This window comes from Equus asinus, chromosome X, assembly GCF_041296235.1.
Source record: "Equus asinus isolate D_3611 breed Donkey chromosome X, EquAss-T2T_v2, whole genome shotgun sequence".
Taxonomy (NCBI): Eukaryota; Metazoa; Chordata; class Mammalia; order Perissodactyla; family Equidae; genus Equus; species Equus asinus.
Genome location: NC_091820.1, coordinates 119,435,888 through 119,455,606, shown reverse-complemented (window position 1 = coordinate 119,455,606; position 19,719 = coordinate 119,435,888). Strand labels below are relative to the sequence as shown.

At 36.2% G+C, this 19,719-nt stretch overlaps 1 protein-coding gene across 1 annotated transcript in view; it reads left to right on the top strand.

Moving 5' to 3' along the window:
- Positions 1 to 3,040: 3,040 nt before the first annotated feature.
- Positions 3,041 to 19,719, top strand: part of ZNF280C (zinc finger protein 280C) — a 129,356-nt gene continuing 112,677 nt past the window's right edge. Inside the window, exons 1-6 of the mRNA XM_014852962.3 lie at positions 3,041 to 3,230; positions 11,548 to 11,593; positions 11,715 to 11,761; positions 15,519 to 15,665; positions 17,993 to 18,058; positions 18,156 to 18,289. Of these exons, the coding sequence (XP_014708448.1) occupies positions 11,731 to 11,761; positions 15,519 to 15,665; positions 17,993 to 18,058; positions 18,156 to 18,289 (378 nt within the window). The 5' untranslated portion in view covers positions 3,041 to 3,230; positions 11,548 to 11,593; positions 11,715 to 11,730. The remainder of the gene's footprint in view (positions 3,231 to 11,547; positions 11,594 to 11,714; positions 11,762 to 15,518; positions 15,666 to 17,992; positions 18,059 to 18,155; positions 18,290 to 19,719) is intronic.

The following is a 19,719-nucleotide window of genomic DNA, read 5'->3' as shown; positions in this document are numbered from 1 at the left end:
GTTACACAATATTGTGAATATATTAGGAACTACTGTATTGTACACTTTAAAATGGTGAATTTTTTATGTGAATTTATCTCAAAAAAATTGCCCAAAAGGCTATACAGGAGTAAATCCTTATTTAATGGCAGTCCTGAAAAAAAAAGAACATGTGGCCAGTTAGTCAAGAGAACCAAGAGAGTGGTTATCTAGAAACTTGAGGGGTTTTTTTTCCTCTTTATTTGTGTTGTTATTGTTGCTGTTGAAGCAACATTGGTTTACAACATTATATAAATTTCAGGTGTACACCATTATATCTCAACTTCAGTATAGACTACATCATATTCACCACCAAAAGTCTAGTTGCCATCCGTCACCATTCAAATGTGTCCCTTTACCTCTTTCTCCCTCCCCCCATCCCATTCCCCTCTGGTAACCACCAATCTCTTCTCTGTATTTATGTGTTTTCTTATTGTTGTTGTGTTGTTTTTCTATTTTCCGCATATGAGTGAAATCCTACATTATTTGGCTTTCTCTATCTGACTTATTTCTCTTAGTAGAATACCCTCAAGGTCCATCCATGTTGTCACAAATGGCAAGAGTTCGTATTTTTTATGGCTGAGTAGTATTCCATTGTATATATATAACACATCTTCTTTATCCATTCATCTGTTGATGGGCACTTAGGTTGTTTCCAAGTCTTGGCTATTGTGAATAATGCTGCAATGAACATAGGGGTGCATACATCTTTTCAAATTAGTGTCTTCATGTTCTTTGGATAAATACCCAGAAGTAGAATAGGTGGATCATATGCTAGTTCTATTTTTAATTTTTTGAAGAATCTCCACACTGTTTTCCATAGTGGCTGCACACTTTGGCAGTGGAGAAAGGGTTCCCTTTTCGCCACAACCTCTCCACATGTTACTTGTTACTTCTTGTCTTTTTAATAACAGCCATTCTGACAGACTTGAGGTGACATCTCATTGTGGTTTTGATTTGCATTTCCCTCATAATTAATGATGTGACTATTTTTCCATGTGCCTGTTGGTCATCTGTATATCTTCTTTGGAAAAATGCCTGGTCAGGTCCTCCACCCATTTTTTAATTGGGTTGTTTGATTTATATTGTTGAGTTGTATGCGTTCCTTATATATTTTGGATATTAACCCCTTATCAGAAATATGATTTGCAGTTATTTTCTCCCAATTGGTAAGTTGCTTTTTTGTTTTATTGAGAGTTTCTTTTGCCATGCAGAAGCCTTTTAGTTTGACGTAGTCTCACTTGTTTATTTATTTTTTTTTTTTAAAGAATTTATTTTTTCCTTTTTCTCCCCAAAGCCCCCCAGTACATAGTTGCATATTCTTTGTTGTGGGTCCTTCTAGTTGTAGCATGTGGGACGCTGCCTCAGCGTGGTTTGATGAGCAGTGCCATGTCCGTGACCAGGATTCGAACCAACGAAACACTGGGCCGCCTGCAGCGGAGCGCACAGACTTAACCACTCGGCCACGGGGCCAGCCCCTCACTTGTTTATTTTTTCTTTTTCTTTATTTTTTCTTTTGTTTCCCTTGCCTGAGAAGATATATCTTAAAAGATACTGCCAAGACTGATGTCAAAAAGTGTACTGCCTCTGTTTTCTTCTAGGAGTTTTATGGTTTCAGGTTTTACTTTCATGTCTTTAATCCATTTTGAGTTAATTTTTTTTTTTTAAAGATTGGCACCTGGGCTAACAACTGTTACCAATCTTTTTTTTTTCTGCTTTATCTCCCCAAACCCCCCCTGTACACCGTTGTATATCTTAGTTGCCGATCCTTCTAGTTGTGGGATGTGGGACACCACCTCAACGTGGCCTGACGAGCGGTGCCATGTCCACGCCCAGGATCCGAACCCTGGGCCACCGCAGCAGAGCACGCGAACTTAACCACTTGGCCACGGAGCCGGCCTCTAATTTTTGTATATAGTGTAAGATAGTGGTCTACTTTTAATCCTTTTCACGTGGCTGTCCAGTTTCCCCAGCACTATTTATTGACGAGACTTTCCTTTCTCCATTGCATGTTCTTGGTTTCTTTTTAAAAAATTAGCTGTCCACAAATGTGTGAGTTTGTTTTTGGGCTCTAAATTCTGTTTCACTGATCTGTGTGTTTTTGTGCCAGTACCTTGCTGTTTTGAATACTATAGATTTGTAATATACTTTGGAATCAGGGAGTGTGATGCCCCCAGCTTTGTTCTTTTTTTCTCAGGATTCCTTTTACTATTCAGGGTCTTTTTTTGTTGCATATAAATTTTAGGATTCTTTTTTTCTATTTCTGTGAAAAATGTAGTTGGAATTTCTGTAGGGGAGGAGGAGTTTTAAGGATAAAGCTATCAATCACCCAAACAATTTTCCATGTGATGATTCTATTCTCACCAGGATTTCTTTTTAGTATAATCTGGCTTCTCCTGTATATTTCCTTTTCAGAGAAAATTTGCTGACCACAGTCTTCTGATCTTCTTGGCCATTACATTTTTTCATGAAAAAAAGGATAAATTGGATTGGGATTTTGGCTTAGTTTATAACTGTTTTCTGGTCATCATGCTGAGGCAGATTGGCCCTCCCCCTCCTAACTTTAGCTCTGATGTGGAGACTCATGACACCCTAAACACGAAGGAATTTGAGAAAAATTTCATTACTCAAGGGACCCCTGGAAGAGCAGGGGACCAAATAGGTCTGGGAAGGCTTGAGAGAGAGTGCATTGGGACTTTCTAGTCTCTAAGGGGTGGATCTGGGGGAGAATTCCCCTTAATGGGCTGTAGATTTCCAAGTTTTAAATTTCAGGGAGCAGCCTCAGTTTGGGTATTACAAGCCAGGTTGGACAGCAGGCTCGCTGAGATTGGTCTCAGCGTCCGGCCCTCATTTGGGCCCGCGGCCCGTGGCTCACAATCCACGACACACACCAGAGCGGCACTGCCTTCGAGAATGTGTAAGGGCCATGCACATGTCCGTGCCCGCCCTTCCTCGTCGGTTAGAAAAGAAACCCGGATGTGCGGGGAGGAGGGCGGGGGGGGGGGGTGGAGGAGGAGCTGGTGTCTACCCATGAGGCAGTGCGCGTAGTTACATACTTCTGTCCTCGTCTGAGGCGCTCATTCCTCGCTGGGAGTCGCTGAGGCTGCTGCTGTTGCTGTGGCCGCCGCCTAGTGTTTTCGCGCTCCTCCCTTTCCTCCTCCTCTTTCTCCTCCTTCTCTGAGTCCCAGTCAGGCCGACCTTCTCTGCTCTGGGTAAGTGTCCCCCGCCCCCGCTTGCGCCGCACTGAGGCAGCCAGAGGCTCTCCCGCGCTGTCGTGCCGGCCTTGCTCTGAGGATGGCAGGTTGAGGGTCTGGATGCCGGCGTGTGGCGCCGGGATCGCCCAGAGCGGGGGGGAGGGGACGGGCTTGGCAGAGCGGTGGCGGGTGGGCCACCATCTTGCGCCAGCCCCGGCGGGGGAGGGATCTCAGAAAGGTAGCAGCTTGGCGGCAGGGTTTGGCGGCCCGCTCAGGCCGTGGCCGCGCGGGCCGCCACAGCCTCCACCTCACTTCACGGGGCCTGCGGGTCTGTCTGTCCCCAGGCTGGTTTTGGCTTTTCTTTCTGGAGGCAACTCCCTTTGGTCTTTTGTATATTTGATGCCCGATGTTTGGCGAGACCCGCCCACCCCTAATTCTCTTCAGTCATAGGAAAAGAGACCAGAGAAGGTTCCGAACTTTCTGGTTTTAGGGCCCCTTGGGCCTCTCCTTTCTGCCCAAATTCCCCCACCCAGGTTACTGGTCATTTAATGCTAAAACCCTTGTTCTTGCCAAAGGGGCTTCGCTCCTCCGTCAGAGAAATCGTGTTCCATTCCGTTATTGTCTAGAGGAGAAGAGCCCTGAGGAGAAACGTGGAGTTAAGATAATTTTCTAACAATGAGCTTTGCAGGTTTTACTTGATGAGAAAATTATCTCATTCTGAGCTGTTATCCTTCTCTAGACACAGAGGGACTTCCTTTTAACTTATCTCAAGTTTTAATGCTTTTTAAAAGGAGAAATCAGATAAGAAAATGTCAAGTGAGCCAGCTTCTGCAAGCACAGGAGATCTTCATTCAGGGGATTCTCTTTGTTTGCAAAGATTTTTTAGTTTTTTTAAAAAAAATCTGTGAACTTAAATTTTGCCTTTATTGTTTTCAGGTTTGGACTGTGAGTTTTGGTGTCTTTTAGTGCCTCAAACATAAAATTGAAACCAAGAAATGAGTTTTAAACTACAAAAGTCTCCTCTTAGCATTTGTGAGATGTTCTGCTTTGGGAGTTACTATGAAAACTCTGTCTCCTTAAGCAGAAACTTTACCGAGCCTATGAAGGCATTGATTTGCTTATAAAATTAAGTTAGGTTTATGTGCTCTTGATGTTTTAACATCAGTACAAATTCCACTATAATTGTAACTTGCACTTGTATATTTCATTGATATCACTCCTTTTGAAGTGGGCTCTGAGATGTTTATAGAACATTTTAGAGGGTGAGGAAACAGCCTCAAGGAGAAGACTTTACCAAGGTCACGTGAGTAGGAAGTGATAGAACCAGTTCTTAAACCTAGGTCTTCTGATGCCTCACCCAATGCTCAATTCACTATATTATGCCCCACGTTTTATGGGAGTGAGGTAGTGAAGGAGAATAAGCAAGGAGGATCATCGAAAAAATATAAGAAATAATTTTTCAGTTCCCCTTTCCTTTATATTTTTATTTTTAAGACTCCATATCTTTCCAACTTTTTAGTATGTAAATAATACTGTTTTTATTTACAAGCACATTGAAAAGTTGAAGAATAGCCCATTGAAAAAAGTTCTGATGTTGAAGAGCAACAAATTTCAGCTTCTCCTATTCGACCCATTTTCCCCAGTTTTCTAGTCCAATCTTTTTTCTTCAGCCTAGTATTTTACTACTCAGTGTGAGCTTTTTTAGTAGAAGTGAAGAGTAAGGGGAAAGGGTTATATAATTCTGTACCTCCTTTCTTGATTCAAAAGGACGTTTAGAACCATACCAAAATTTTTTATTGCTGTTGTTATACTAATTGGACAGGGAAAATACCAAATGAAGCTCAATTTTTGTAAATAGAAAGTAATCCATAATTTCAGTGACAGGATATTGAAAATTTATATCAAAAACATTTTGTTATTCTAAAAGTAACTTCTTAGGGCTCAGAAATATTTGACATATTCACTGATTCAATATATAGTCCTGAATATTTTTTTCTGTCTTCCTGCTTCAGAGAGGGACTTAAAAATGTTTGGTTTTCAGTCAGGTTGCTTCAAATAACAACTCAGGAAGACTTGGTTTATTCAGTAATTTGTATCAAAAATGGATATCTAGACTTTTTTGATTCATTCTCTGCAAAGCAGTTTTCTTTTAAGGAGTGTTTTTATTAACTTTCAGTATGTCAAGAAAAATAGTCATCACTATGGACCTTCTGGGTCCAATGGACCATTTTTATTTATTTTAACTCATTTTTTAAATAATTTACACAAGAATAAAGAAATAGTGGAACCAACGTAATTAGATATTTGATAAGAACTTAGACATGGTGTGCTTCTTTGTACAGTCCCTCAATATCTGGGGGGATTGGTTCCAGGACCCCTATGGATACCCAAATCAGCGATGTTCAAGTATATACTTAGAAAAACAAATAAACAAAAATTTTGGATGCCAGTAGAAGAATCCATCTGTCTTTTATTAAGATAGATATTAAAGACATTTGCAAAAATGTATATCAGTGCCATTTTTCTCATGAAATTTTTTGTTTTAGAAAATGTTTTCATTAAAAACATATGAACATGCAATGGGCTTATTAATAATATTACTTTAAATAAATTAATGCATATTTAATTTTTTCTCAGTTTCAATATCTAACATGGTAAGTGTCAATAGATATAATCCACGTGAATGAAATCTCGTTGGGATTCTCAATAAGTTTTAAGAATAAAAAGAGATCCTGAGACCAAAATATTTGCGAACTACTGATCTGGTGTACTTTATTTGTGGCAACATTTTAACAATTCTTTACATGAATTAGAATTTTAGTACTTATATTCATCAACTTATAGTATGAATTCCAGTAAAGAAGGAAAAGTTGAGCAAAATAATGCAAATTCCCACTCAGTTATTCAGCCCCTATGTCCAGTGTTCCCATCATTGTGCTCCACTTCTTTACATGATATTTCCCTGGTGGATAAGTTTTACTCCTATAAAATGTGAGTTAATTAATAATATGTCCTATGTTACTTTAGAAATTAGTGATTATAGAATATCTTATAAAACTTAAATAAAATATTTATTATATAGTTTGGCTTTGGATGGTCAATTATACATTAGTCTTGTCTCCAGGTTATGTGTTTTACATATGAATTACAACAAAAGCAAATTTGTAAAGATAAAATCTTTTCCCTGAATATAATATAAAAAATACTTTGTAGAAAGTAAATTTCGTTATAGTGTCCCATCCCAAAAGCTAACATAAAAGAAAATGTTTTAAAATATAGGCAATCTTTGCAAAGTATTATGTTAATAAATTTTAAATCTCAGTGTCACGTAGCTATTTTCCACAAATAGATGAAGTACGAAAATCAACAGAGACAAAAGTTGAAAACCTGAAAAAAAATAAGGGGAGAATAGTAAAATCAGCAAAGAAATGTCTTCTCAAAATGTACCTGGACTTAATGTGTTCAAGCTTTCAAAAACATAATAATTTCCACAATATAAAAATTTCTTGGACAAAGAAAAGATGGTGAACCTATGTTTTTCTTCTAAATTATGTGATTTGTTCCCAAAATCTGGTTTGAGAGTTTGAATTGTTTAGGTGCCAGTGAAATTGTCTAAGGAACCAAAGCATAATCCAGTGTTTCTTGGATTTGAGTACTGTACAAGTTAATTCTTGTTATAAGAAAAACATTTTCACAGACTTTCTTCTACTTAAAATGTATAAAATATGCTTAGAGCTCTTACACAACCATAAAACAAAATAATCAAATACAACTACAAAATCAACACTATTTGAATCAACTTTAATACAGTGAATGAATAATATATTTTGATGAAACAAAGTCACTGCCTACTTTTTTTGAGTTTTTCATACCTATCTAAACAAGACTTTTCACAGCAAGACCTATCATAGCAAGATTTTTCTATTTGAACCTTTTCAATACCTTCATTTCTGTAGCTAACTGTATCATCATTTGTCCTTCATTTAGGCAAACGCACCACTTAGGTATTCTCTCCTGTTCTTTTATTATTAGCCAGCAGCCGTAAAAGTGATAGTGCTTGATGACAGCGTAGTAGTAAATACAGACAAAAGTATGAGTCCTGATATGATCCAGTAATTCCACTTCTGGATATTTATCCGAAAGAAATAGAAACACTCACCCGAAAAGATATCTGCACCCCATATTCATTGCAGCATTTTTTACAATAGCCAAGACATGGAGACAACCTAAATGTCCATCGTTGGGTGGATGAATAAAGAAAATGTGGTGTATGTATATAATGGAATGTTCAGCTATAAAAAAAGAAGGAAATCCTGCCATTTGCGACAATATGGATGGACCTTGAGGGCATTGTGCTAAAAGATAAATACCATATGACCTCACTTATATGTGGAATCTAAAATAAAAAACAAAACTGAACCCAGATACAGAGAACAGATTGGTGGTTGCCAGAGGTAAGGGGTGGGAGGATTGGGTGCAGGTGGTCCAAAGGTACAAACTTCCAGTTATAAAATAAAGTCCTGGGGATGTAATGTACAGCATGATGACTATAATTGGAAAGTTGTTAAGAGAGTAGATCTTAAAAGTTCTCCTCACAAGAAAAAAAGATTGTAACTATGTGTGGTGATGGATGTTAACTAGACTTATTGTGGTGATCATTTGATATATAGAATCGTTATATTGTACATGTGAAACTAACATAATGTTATATGTCAATTATTTCTCAATTTAAAAAAACATGAGTACTGAAATTAGGTGACCGAGCTTTGTTATAAGGTGGTCATCCAGAAGATCCCCAGAGTATGCTTATATTAACTTTTTAGATAGACAGCAAAACACTATATTGTTTTAGAGCTCTCTTGCACTGTCTGGAATATATCTATTTTCCCCAGAGGTCTGTTAGTTTGAAAAATGTTGGGATAATCCATTGGTAAGTGTACTATTACTCTTGAATGCAAGTACCAGAAACGTAGCTCAAAGTAGATGAAACCAGAAATGAACAATTACCTCTCTCTTAACTGAAAAGTCTTAGTAGTTAATTTGCTTCAAGCATAACTAGCTTCAGGTGTTTAAATGGTATCAGAACTTGACCATCTCCACACCCTACCCTCCTTTTATCTACCCTAGAATCTCATGGCTTTGCTATTCTCTTTGTTGACTTTTTTTTAGGCAGTCTTTCTCCACATAGTAACTCCATCACTTCCAGGCTTATATCTTACCAGCTTATTATTTTCTTACCAGTTTTATCGAGATGTAATTCACATAACATACAGTTTATCCATTTCAGTGTACAGTTCAAGGATTTTAATATATTCATAGTGTTGTGCAACCATCACCAGAGTCAGTTTTAGAACATTTTCATCACTGCTAAAAAGAAACTCCATATCCATTAGGACCAACCCTCCTAGCCCTAAGCAACCACTACTCTACTTTCTGTCTTTATGGATTTGGCATTTCTGGACATTTCATATAAATAAAATTATGCAGTACGTGGTCTTCATGACTGGCTTCTTTCACATAGTATAATGTTCTCAAGTTCCATCTATGTTGTAGTATGTATCAGTTCGTCATTCCTTTATTTGACTGCATATTATTCTATTGTATAGGTATGTCACATTTTGTTTATCCATTCATCATTGGGGAATAGAGTTGTTTCCACTTTTTGGCTATTATCAATAATGCTGCTATGAATATTCATGCACGAGTTTTTGTTGGACGTATGTTTTCAATTCTCTCTGACTAGGAGTGGAATTGCTGGGTCATATGGTAACTGTGTTTAACTTTGTGAGGAACTGCCAAAGTGTTTTCCACGGTGTCTGCACCATTTCATATTCCCACCAGCAGTGTATGAGGGTTCCAATTTCTCCATATCCTTGCCAACACTTGTTATTGTCTTTTTTATTACAATCATCCTACTGGAAGTGAAATGGTATCCACTAGTTTTTAAAATATTTCCTCTTGTGGTAAAATACATGTAATATACAATTTACCATTTTAACAATTTTAATCCGTTAATGTTTTTAAAAAATTTTATAGAATGTGTTCTTAAAAGATAGTCTGAAACCAAAAAATATCTAAATAGTAATTGTAATTATTTATACAGGCAGTCTCCAAAAATTGAAAGAGTTGTGTTCCAAGAAGTCTTTTATTAGTCAGTTACTTGGAATTCATTTTCCCCCATAGGAACAGTGTATTCAACATGGGCATAGTATCTCTACCTAAGGCAATATCTGAAGTAGAGAGTTCTTTTCTCTTCTGCCTATTTTGGTGCCAACTCTGAGTTGCAGAACCTAGAGACGCTCTGGAGTTGCTATTATAGGAGCTCTAAGGTCCTCACTGCATGTTTTGCTGGCTAGTTCCTTTCTCTGACAGATGACTCAGTCTCGCATAGAATGCCTTGCTTTGCCACCAAAACTCTGAAGTGATGACTTGAGAGTTTTTTGTGGTGATAGTTTAGAAGGACTTGACTACCTTATTGAATAGCACAGCTTTAGACCGACCTTATGGTTCTAATGGCATCTGAGGATTTCTGATTTTTTTAGAGTTTATGAATGTACCGTCTGAGGCCTGCTTTGGGCCTCAGAAGTCATCTCTGTAGTCATAGGCAGTGGATTTGACTTGTTTATATAGACCACTTGTACTTTTAGTACTAATTTTAGGATATTTGTGCCAATAAATATTTTATATGATCTTTTAATAAAAGTGCCCTATATGAGTCTCATAGGCTGTGCAGTTGTGAGCCTTGAAAACTTTTCTGTATTCTTTTTTTATTATTATTATTGTTATGATAGATTACAACCTTGTGAGATTTCAGTTGTACATTATTGTTAGTCATGTTGTGGGTACACCACTTCCCGCTTTGTGCCCTCCCCCCTTTTCTGTATTCTTGGTAGCAGTAGGTCCTTAAGGCTGAGCAAGAATTGACATGTATTTATTTGCTTGACTTTTTGGTGCCAACTCTGAGTTGCAGAACGTAGAGCCTGCGCTCCCTTAGTTCTAGTTTAGGGACAAGCCATAACTATTCAAATAATTGAGTTAAACAGATTCGAATAGTTAAACCTCAGAACTAGGGAAATTTACTTAAGTACAGAATTCACTAGAGATTCTTGTAATAGTAATTCAAACATTTATACCATTAACTTCTGGAGTTAAAGTAGTTTTTTCCATTGGTCTAATTCAATCTAAATTATTTGGAATTGGGAAAAGCAGGAAAGCTTGCTTTTGCCAGTCTGAGGATAAAGGCAAATGTGAAGACTCAGTTAGTTCTGTTTATCCTAATACTTCAGGTTTCTGATGTCTGATTTTTTTACTTTTTTTTGAATAATTGAAATAGCTTTTTTTAAGGCACAATTATTTGTATGTAAAAAATTGGTCTATGCATGAGAATTCAGAATACAAATCCTGTCTTAAAGAAAGCAATTCAAAGGATTTTTTGATAATGTTTAATATAACAGCTTTTATGAAAGTCCAAGGAACCATAGGCATATTAGATTATAAACTTCTGAAAGCAAAGTCTATAATTTGTTCATCCTAATTTGTTCCCTAGAACTGAGCACATTAATTACCTTGAGCATAGGGGCAATGAGTAATTATTTTTTAATGAATTAATCTATGATGAAATTTGTCCAACTAATTTTCTGTTCCTTTCGGTTAGCATTAAGAAACCAAAAAAGTACAAACAAAAAATTTTTTTGAACATGTTTTCTTTTAATAATTTTATCTATTTTTGAAATGTGAAGAATAAGTAACAGTTAAAGATTAATGTCACTTAGCATTTCAAAATTCAGATTTACTAAAACATATATTACAGGGTGATTACTCATTTTTACAAAAAGATGCGTTTCAAAAATTGTTTGTGATTTGGGGGCCATCCAGGTGGCGCAGCAGTTAAGTTCTCACATTCCGCTTCTGCAGCCCGGAGTTCACCGGTTCAGACCCCGGGTGAACCTACACACCACTTGTCAAGCCATGCTGTGGCAGGCATCCTGCATATAAAGTAGAGAAAGATGGGCACGGATGTTAGCTCAGGGCCAGTCTTCCTCAGCAAAAAGAGGAGGATTGGCGGCACATGTTAGCTCAGGGCTAATCTTCCTCAAAAAAATTGTAATTTAATAATTCATTAGATTTCTTCAAGTAATAAATGCTTAATACATTCAGCATTTTATTTAATAAATTTGAATTCATTCAGGAATGAATCAGTTATGGAAAGTGAATAGCATGTGTATATCAAATATATCAAATTCAAAAGGTAAGGTTTCTGTAGCAGAAAAAGATTAAATGTGTGTACATTTAATTTAACAAATCCACCCTGATAGTAGATATCCTTCTTTTATAGGGAAGAAAACTAAGACTTAACTTGCTACCTTTTCTGGAGTCACATGGTGAGTGTGCTGGAGATTGAAATTAGACCCAAAGATTCTGAATCCCAAGTTTCATGTTTCAATATTTGCTGTTACTTAAAGTGACTCATAAAATTGATTGATGTCATGTGTTGGTGCTTAGGTGACTCTGCAACTTGATGGACGACGACAACCCTTTTCAGCCAAAAAGTAAGTATTGCTCCTGCAAGTGATGCTAGTATGCGTGGCTTCTGTACTGATAATCTTGCTTCGTGAGAAAAGGTGATAGCGATGGAGGTGGGCACATTTTTTAAAAAAAAATAAAAACACTTAAATTTGTTAAAGTAATACATACTCATAGTAAAAAAAGAACGATATACAGTAAAAATGTCAGTAAAGTAGAAATGAAGTGTTTCCTCCTCATCTCTAGAGATAGGTAGCATTATCTGTTTGGCATACGTAGTCACAAACTTTTTTGTATGCATAGACAAAAACTAAATTATTTCCAGATAAGAGCATACTGTAAATACTATTATGTGCCTTTAAAAAATTTTTACTCAACAGTTTATCTTGAATATATTGACAGTGGCAGTACCCAGTTAAAAAGAATAAGGAAGATCTGTGTGTCAGCATGGTATCAAAACCACGGTATCAATATAGATTTAAACGATTTTTTAATTATCAGTATATGTGGCATTTCCTCATTTTTTAAAAGTTTGACATTGCTTGACTTTGCCTAGTTTCTTAGCCCATAGATTATCACATGTTAAGTGCCTACTGCATATTCAGTAGACTACTATGTGCAGGAGAAAACACAAAGAAAGAAGAAAATACATTCTTCACTCTCGAGCTTACTTTGAAGTTATTAGACATGTACAGTTAAGACACATTAAGAAATAGTGAGCATTTTGAGATCATATAAGTAAGTCTTGAATTGCTTGGCATAGACTGGCACTGTAGTAAGAGAAAAGAAAAACAAGATTTCATGGTTTACTCAGGAAGTTATAATTGAACCAAGAGTTGGGAAGAGGCAGGGAATTCATATTTTCTTGAATATCTGCTTGAAGTTAGGTACTTTAGATGGGATTTTCCTGAATCTGCATTATCACTATGATTAGGTAGATATTGTAGCCATATTAGAGGTGAGGAAACATTCAAGTAATTTCTCGTTACTTGATTAGAAATGGTGCAACGAAGATTTGAACTATTCAATTTCATGTCCAGTCCATACTCTTTCTCCTACGCTCAAATAATGTGGACAGAAAAGAAAGGGGTCAGTTCATAAAATTAGTTACATTTGGGAAGGTGGGAAGGTTTTTTGTTTTGTTTTGTTTTATGGTAGGTGGACTACAAAACATTAAACAACGTTATGCCAAGAAATGGTTTTGGCATACCTGTATAAAAGGGGAAAATAAATTAAAAGTTTTTAAATGAATAGCACCAATTTGTTAAGTTGTTTCTTTTGTATGCCATCCCCAAATCGTTGTTTTAACATAGTACTTTTTAATTTTGAGCAAAAAGTAGAAATGACATTATTTTAATCTAGTAAAATTACCTTTAGAAATCACTGCATTTAAAAGATAAAGATATCATTGTCTACAAATAAAAAGAAACCATTGTCTAAGCCAGAACCCTGGAGTTATGATTTTGTTTTGATTATTTTTTTAGTTCCTCCATCCACGTCTCACTCCCTATATCCAGCACCGCTTGTGCGCATCCCCACTGCTGTTAATTTAGATGCTCCCTTAACACATTTTTTTAACCAGAACCATCCATACATAGTTTTAAAAAGACAAATAGTTTGAAAGTTATAAGTTGCACAACCACAGTTTCTTGAAGGGTGAGAGAGCGGTGTATGCACATGGGTGTGCATGTGTTTTGGGGCTATGTACTCCCTATTTTTTCAAGATATCCACTTTCTTTAGTTTAGCTATTTTTGTAATAATAATTTCCATATTTCCAAATTTTTAAGACACATACACATACTGCTATCTCTTGAATCATCAATTTTTGCCATTATCTAATGATTTTTCTATCAAGGAATATGAGGGTTTTAGTTTCCTTACCCTTACCCCTCCCCCCAAGCATCTCCCAATGTAGTTATATCTCAATTTTTGGTTACATCATATTTTTTAATGATGTTTATTGTGATGACCATAATAAATATTGTTCACTGATGAGCACAGTACTATGGAATTAATATGTTGTGGATACAGCTCCTGTTTTCTCTTTTTTTATATATCCAACAATTTAAATTTTTCATCCTTAAAAACTTGCTAAATTTTATTAAAATCTATAGCCAAGATTTCTCACACGCTTCTGTAGCCCTCTTAACTCAATTTTCTACACAATGAAACTTGCCAGGTAGTCTAACAATTTAATTTTTAATCTTCTGTGTGTTTGTGCGTGGTCTCCTGGAGACATTCCTCCTGAGTGTAATGTTCTGCTCTATTCTGGCTTGGTGCTCTCTAGACCTGTTGAACAGCTACTGTCCTGGGATTTCCCTGTGTCTTCGTATTGTGTTGAATGTCATGTTTTCTGCATCTTGTGTCTTCCTCCTTCTTAAGTCTCATTTTTTGGTGGGTTCTTCCTAAGAAAGAAAGGGTGAATGGGAGGTAACTTTTGTGTGATGTTGCTGGTCTTTTATTCTTGATGAAAGAATATGTACCTCATGCTTGACAAAAATCTTGGCTGGGTATAGAATTCTAAGTCGAAAATTATTTTTTTACTAAGACTTTTGAAAGCATTTTTCTACCTTTCTTCCCCCCCCCCCCCCGTCTCTCTCTCTGTCTCTCTCACTCTCTCAGATTTTATCTCTTGTGTTCTAAAATTTCATGATATGTCCCTCTACTCTAGATTTTTCCCTTGATCATTGTGCTGGGTGCTGGTGGGCCCTTTCAATCTGGAGATTTATGTTCTTTAGAACTGGGAATTTTTCTTGTATTTTTTCTTTGATTTCATCTCTCCTTTTTCTCTATTCTTTTTCTGGAAATTTTATTAAGTGACATACCTTTGAAATTGATTTTCTAACAATCTTGTTTTCTCTATTTAGTATATATATATATTTGTCTTTTAGTTCCACTTATGGGACATTTATTCAACTTTGGCATTTGGGGTTTTTTGAATTTTGGCTTATTTTTAATCTTTTTGTTTTCTGAATGTTACTTTTTATAACATTCTTGTCTTATCTCATTAAAAATGCTAACTACATTCTTTCTACTATTTTCTGCTGCCCCCTGTATTGTCTCTATTTTCTTTAAGATTTTTTAATCTGTTTTATTGCTTTAGTCTTTCACGTTGGAGGTTTTAATCTTTCTGGTGCTCATTGCTTGTCCATCCATGTTTAAGAACAAGGCACTAAAATGCTTCCTAGGAGCTCTGTGTGCTTGGTCAGCACTTACAGGCTGGTGGTATTCACAGTATGTTCTTTGCTCCGTTTCTTCAGGTGAGAAATGTCTAATCTTCCCTGGGATGGAATAAGTCTCAATTCCCCTCTGTTCACTCTGGCACCTCATCCCTGCTGTGCTCTGTGCCTGACATCCCTGAATCGGGTTCAGTTTTTCCAGTATATCTCCCACCTATTGTCTCTTATTCTTAGTTTATCACCTTTTTGTTAATATAGAAGTGTGTGGGGGGTTTTCAGATAATAGTTAGGTACGATCCTTTTCATAGATATATTCTAGTCATAGCACTGAAACTCACTTTGATTGGATTTGATTGTTCCTATAACATATTGGCTACTGTAAATAACTACTGTTATCCATTATCTAGCTAGCTAGCTTAATTTTGCTAATTTAGATCTTAGAGATTGAGTTCTGAGTTTCTTACTTTTGCTGTCGTGTATTGAGTATAAATATCAATTCAGTAATCGCTATTAGCATTATTAAAGTACATCTTAAATCATACTATGTATTGAAAAAATGTATTTTGAAGAAATAAGATTTTCTTCTCTCATTTTGAAAATTAGCTAATTCAAAAATGGCAGAACTCTTTATGGAATGTGAAGAAGAAGAGCTAGAACCATGGCAGAAGAAAGTGGAAGAAATTCAAGATGAAGATGATGATGAGCTGATCTTTGTTGGAGAGATATCAAGATCAAAACCAGCCATTTCAAGTAATCACTTACTTTCATTAAAGTTTTAGAAGACATTATGTCTAATGGAAAACCTGTGGGCTGTCTTATATGTCCTTACTCTGTAAGGACTTGGAGGTGAGAGGGAGCATAGAGGTCAGTAAGAATTTGTGAGAATCCAAGGGAGGAGGTGGTTGGGGACTTGAGTAAGGAGGTGAGATGTTAAAATATGTTATGAGAGAAAAGGAAAATGGTAACTAAGTTAACTAAAGGTTGAGATTAACCAACGACATTATAGGCCTTCTGAGATTCTAAATCATATTTTTTTAGTGGAGCCAAGTACCCTATTTACCTTTTTATTTGTTAATTTTTCTTTTTCTCTCTTAAGCCAAATGTACCTAGAAAAGGAAGCATTTGGAATGCTTTGCTTAAAATATCAGAATACTAAATAAGTTTGTGTTAACCTCTGATGGGGATTCTCACATCCAGGCAACCACCTCATCACAGTGTCATCTTGATTCATGGCTACAAAATGTACAGGTGCTGCGTGACTGTACCATCTCTTGTCTGTGTCCTAACACAGGCTGTAGTTCTGGCCACACCCATCTTCCATCAGCTCCTGACTATATTCATGAAGGACAGAGAGCCTGGTCTTTAGCCACTGTACTTGGATGACGCAGGCAATCAGCACACTTAATCCTCGTGGCTTTCTAGCAGATGTGTCCAGTACCTTTGTGGATTGTTAGATTTCTGTTAGAGTAGTTAGACTTGATGGTGTTATAACGTTAAAGTGAAGATATTGATGATACCTGTTAAAATGTCCAATCAAAAATATGTAAAGTGCAAAGGAAGAACATACTGAGTTTCACTATGTTGAGAGAAAGAAGAAACAGGTTCTTTTCCATTATATTTGCCTTTTTTTAAGCCAGGAGAATTTACCAAAGAATGTAGCCAGCATACCAATGTTTTCTTACTTACCATGGCAGGGCATAATAGTGTGGTTATGAGATGCATTTTTAATTTTCTGAAAGCCTAGTTCTTGCTTCTCTTGGAGCTAATCTTGGAAGAGCACTTCTATTTAGTTTTATCAGAGGTAGAAGAATATAATTTAATTTAACTCTCAATATCATTTCCTGTGGCAAATTGAGAGGTGCTAAGTGGAATGCCACTTCAATTATAAAATGAACCAGACATTTGGCATGTTTGCTGCTGATAGTGGAACAGAATACTATATTCTCTTAATTATTGTTTCCTAGTCACTGTGATTATTTTTATACTGAAATATATTTCAAAATTATTATTCAAATCATCTTATTGAAAGCATGACAGTTCAAGTGGGATTTATATCAATTGTGGGTGACTGTTAACAGTACTCAACTAGAACAATGTATGTTAGTTTTAAGTGATTCTGTCAAAACGAAAATTGACCCCAGTGAAATTTCTTTTCTAAATTAACTCAGAATTTAAATGGTTTTACTGATGTTTTATGTGTGAGCCATAAAATATTTTTAGCATATGGAACATGGGCTAAATATTTATATAGCACCACCACCAGGAGAGGGCACAAAAACTTGTGTTTAATAAACTACAGTCATCAAAAAGTACCATAGGAATAGCTCTTTAATGGCTTGAGTAAATACTTATCTTGAATTTCTGAATGAAAAGAATATCAAGTGGTTTGAAGGAGCAGGTTTTTCTCCTGGAAAACTTCTGTAGTGCTAAGCCGTAGAGCACTGCATTTCCATTATCATAGAACAATCCTAATTTTGTGTGACCCTTTAAAGACTTATTTTATGAGATCTGGTTCTTTTGTACTAGGAGGGGGAAAAAGGAAATTTGTTGAGGTTTTATGGGATTTTTTTAATGCTTTATATCTTTTCCAGATTAGCAGTTTTAGGCAAATCACTACTCTTCCAAATTTTCATTTGATTCCTCAATAACCCAGAAATTATGGGTTCACATGGGCACAAGAATGAGCAGTCAAACTGGTCCAAAGGGTCATGTCAGGCTCAAATTGACGTTTCCTCTAATAGTAGCTTTGAGATACTCTGGTACTGTGAGTTCAACTTAGTCTGCAGTCTCTGATAGTGTCCCTTTTAGAACTCAAGAGAATTGGTAGAGATAATGCAATCAGCTTGCCCATAAGGACACTTCCAGAATTTTAAGGGTATGAATGTGGCATGGAGATTGGAGAAGGGCTTGATTTCAAGTCACAGGAACCCAAGTCTATATACAATCCTATCACCGTTAAGAGAAAGAAATATACTTCGATTATTGGTTGCATATGGATATATTTTTGGAAAGTTTCGTCTATCTTAATATGTATTTCATTCAAATAACAAATTTTAAAATAAATATAAATTTTATAGATATTTTGAACAGAGGTAACTCCAGCTCATCTTCAAAGGGAGTAAAGAATGAGACACTCAATCAAGGTACAGTATTGTACTATTTTAATTGCAAAGTGAAATATTTTGACAAAATTGGTTGTATAGAGAAATATTCAATATATTATATAATTTTGAAATACAGGTGTTACTGATGCATTCAAGCCTACAAGTCAACACTACAAAGACCCAACATCAAATCCAGTGTCTGCCTCGCCTAGATTTCGTCCTGAATCTAAATCTTCACAGACATCTGTTATTCGGACAGCGTCTAAACCTGTAAGTGTTCCTGAAACTACACAATTAGCTCAGGGACACATTGGCTATTATAGTACCCAGTTAGAATTGGAGACTAGCCTAGTCACCATTCCAGTAGAAGCATAATCACTATCAGAAAGTGTCACCATCTTTATGACAGCTCAACCAATATCCAAAGTAATAACTGGGAATTAATAAATCAGGTCATATGCTTAAATTCAATAGGTATAGTATTGAAAACTATGCTATCTAAAGGTGGGTAAAAAACTATAATCAGTAATGAATATTATGTAAGGCAAAATTCTTAAGATAGTAACCTGAACAAGGTATTCTTAGTTGGGAAGTTTGTTCCGAGGTCATTGTTGCTGTTATTCTGAAAACATAGCTTCATAGTTGAGTTTTTCAAACGTTTAACAGAAATAATAGATAATAGTGATATTTAACATTTGTTCGACTGATAATCTGGGTAAAGTCTTTGTTCTAAATGCTATATATAAATTAATCTCATTTAATTCCTGTGACTCCCCTATGAAGGAGGCACGGTTATCCCCATTTTATAGTTTAGGAAACTGAGGCTCAGAGAGGCTAAATAATTCACTCTAGGCCACACAGCTGGTAAACGATGGATCTGGGATTTCAATCTAGGTTAGCCCACAGTTTTTAAAATATGCACATACACACATCCACCCACACATTTAAGTATATACTTTTTGAAATAGAAGCATAACCTTAGAGCAATAGTATAGTCCACAGACCATTGGGGTTCCTGAGACTCTTTCAGGGGTCAGTGAGGTGAAAACTATTGTCATGATAACACTAAGACATTTGCCCTTTTTACGCTGTCCATATTTGCACTGCTGATGCAAAAGCAGTGGAGGGGACATCTGCTGGTGCCTTAATCTGAACCAAGGAGGTGGCACTGAACTGTAAAAGTAATTTTTGGATTGGTGACCACCAAGCACTCACAGTAGAAAAATTTCACTTTCACTTAAGAATATCCTTGAAGAAGTAATAACTGTCACTAATTTTATTAACCTCAACCCTTGAATGCATTTCTTTTTAAATATTCTGTGTGATGAAATGGGTGGTATGCATAAAGCATTTCTTTATCTCCAGTATGAAGGTTTACTTGAGGGGAAGCACTTGTGTGACTGAATTGCAAGCTGAACTAGCTGCTTTTTAAAAAAAAATGGAATGCCATTTTTACTTGAAAGGATGACTGACAAAGCACCATGTATTGATCATTTATTGCTGTATAACAATAGGATTCTCTCTTTATCTTTAATTTGGGACATTTTACTTATAATGTGTCTTGTTGTAGGCCTGTTGGTGTTCATCTGTTTGGTGCTCTCTGTGCTTCCTGTACCTAGACGTCTGTTTCCTTCCTTAGGTTAGGAAAGGTTTCAGCTATTATTTCTTCAAATAAATTCTCTGCCCCTTTGTCTCTCTCT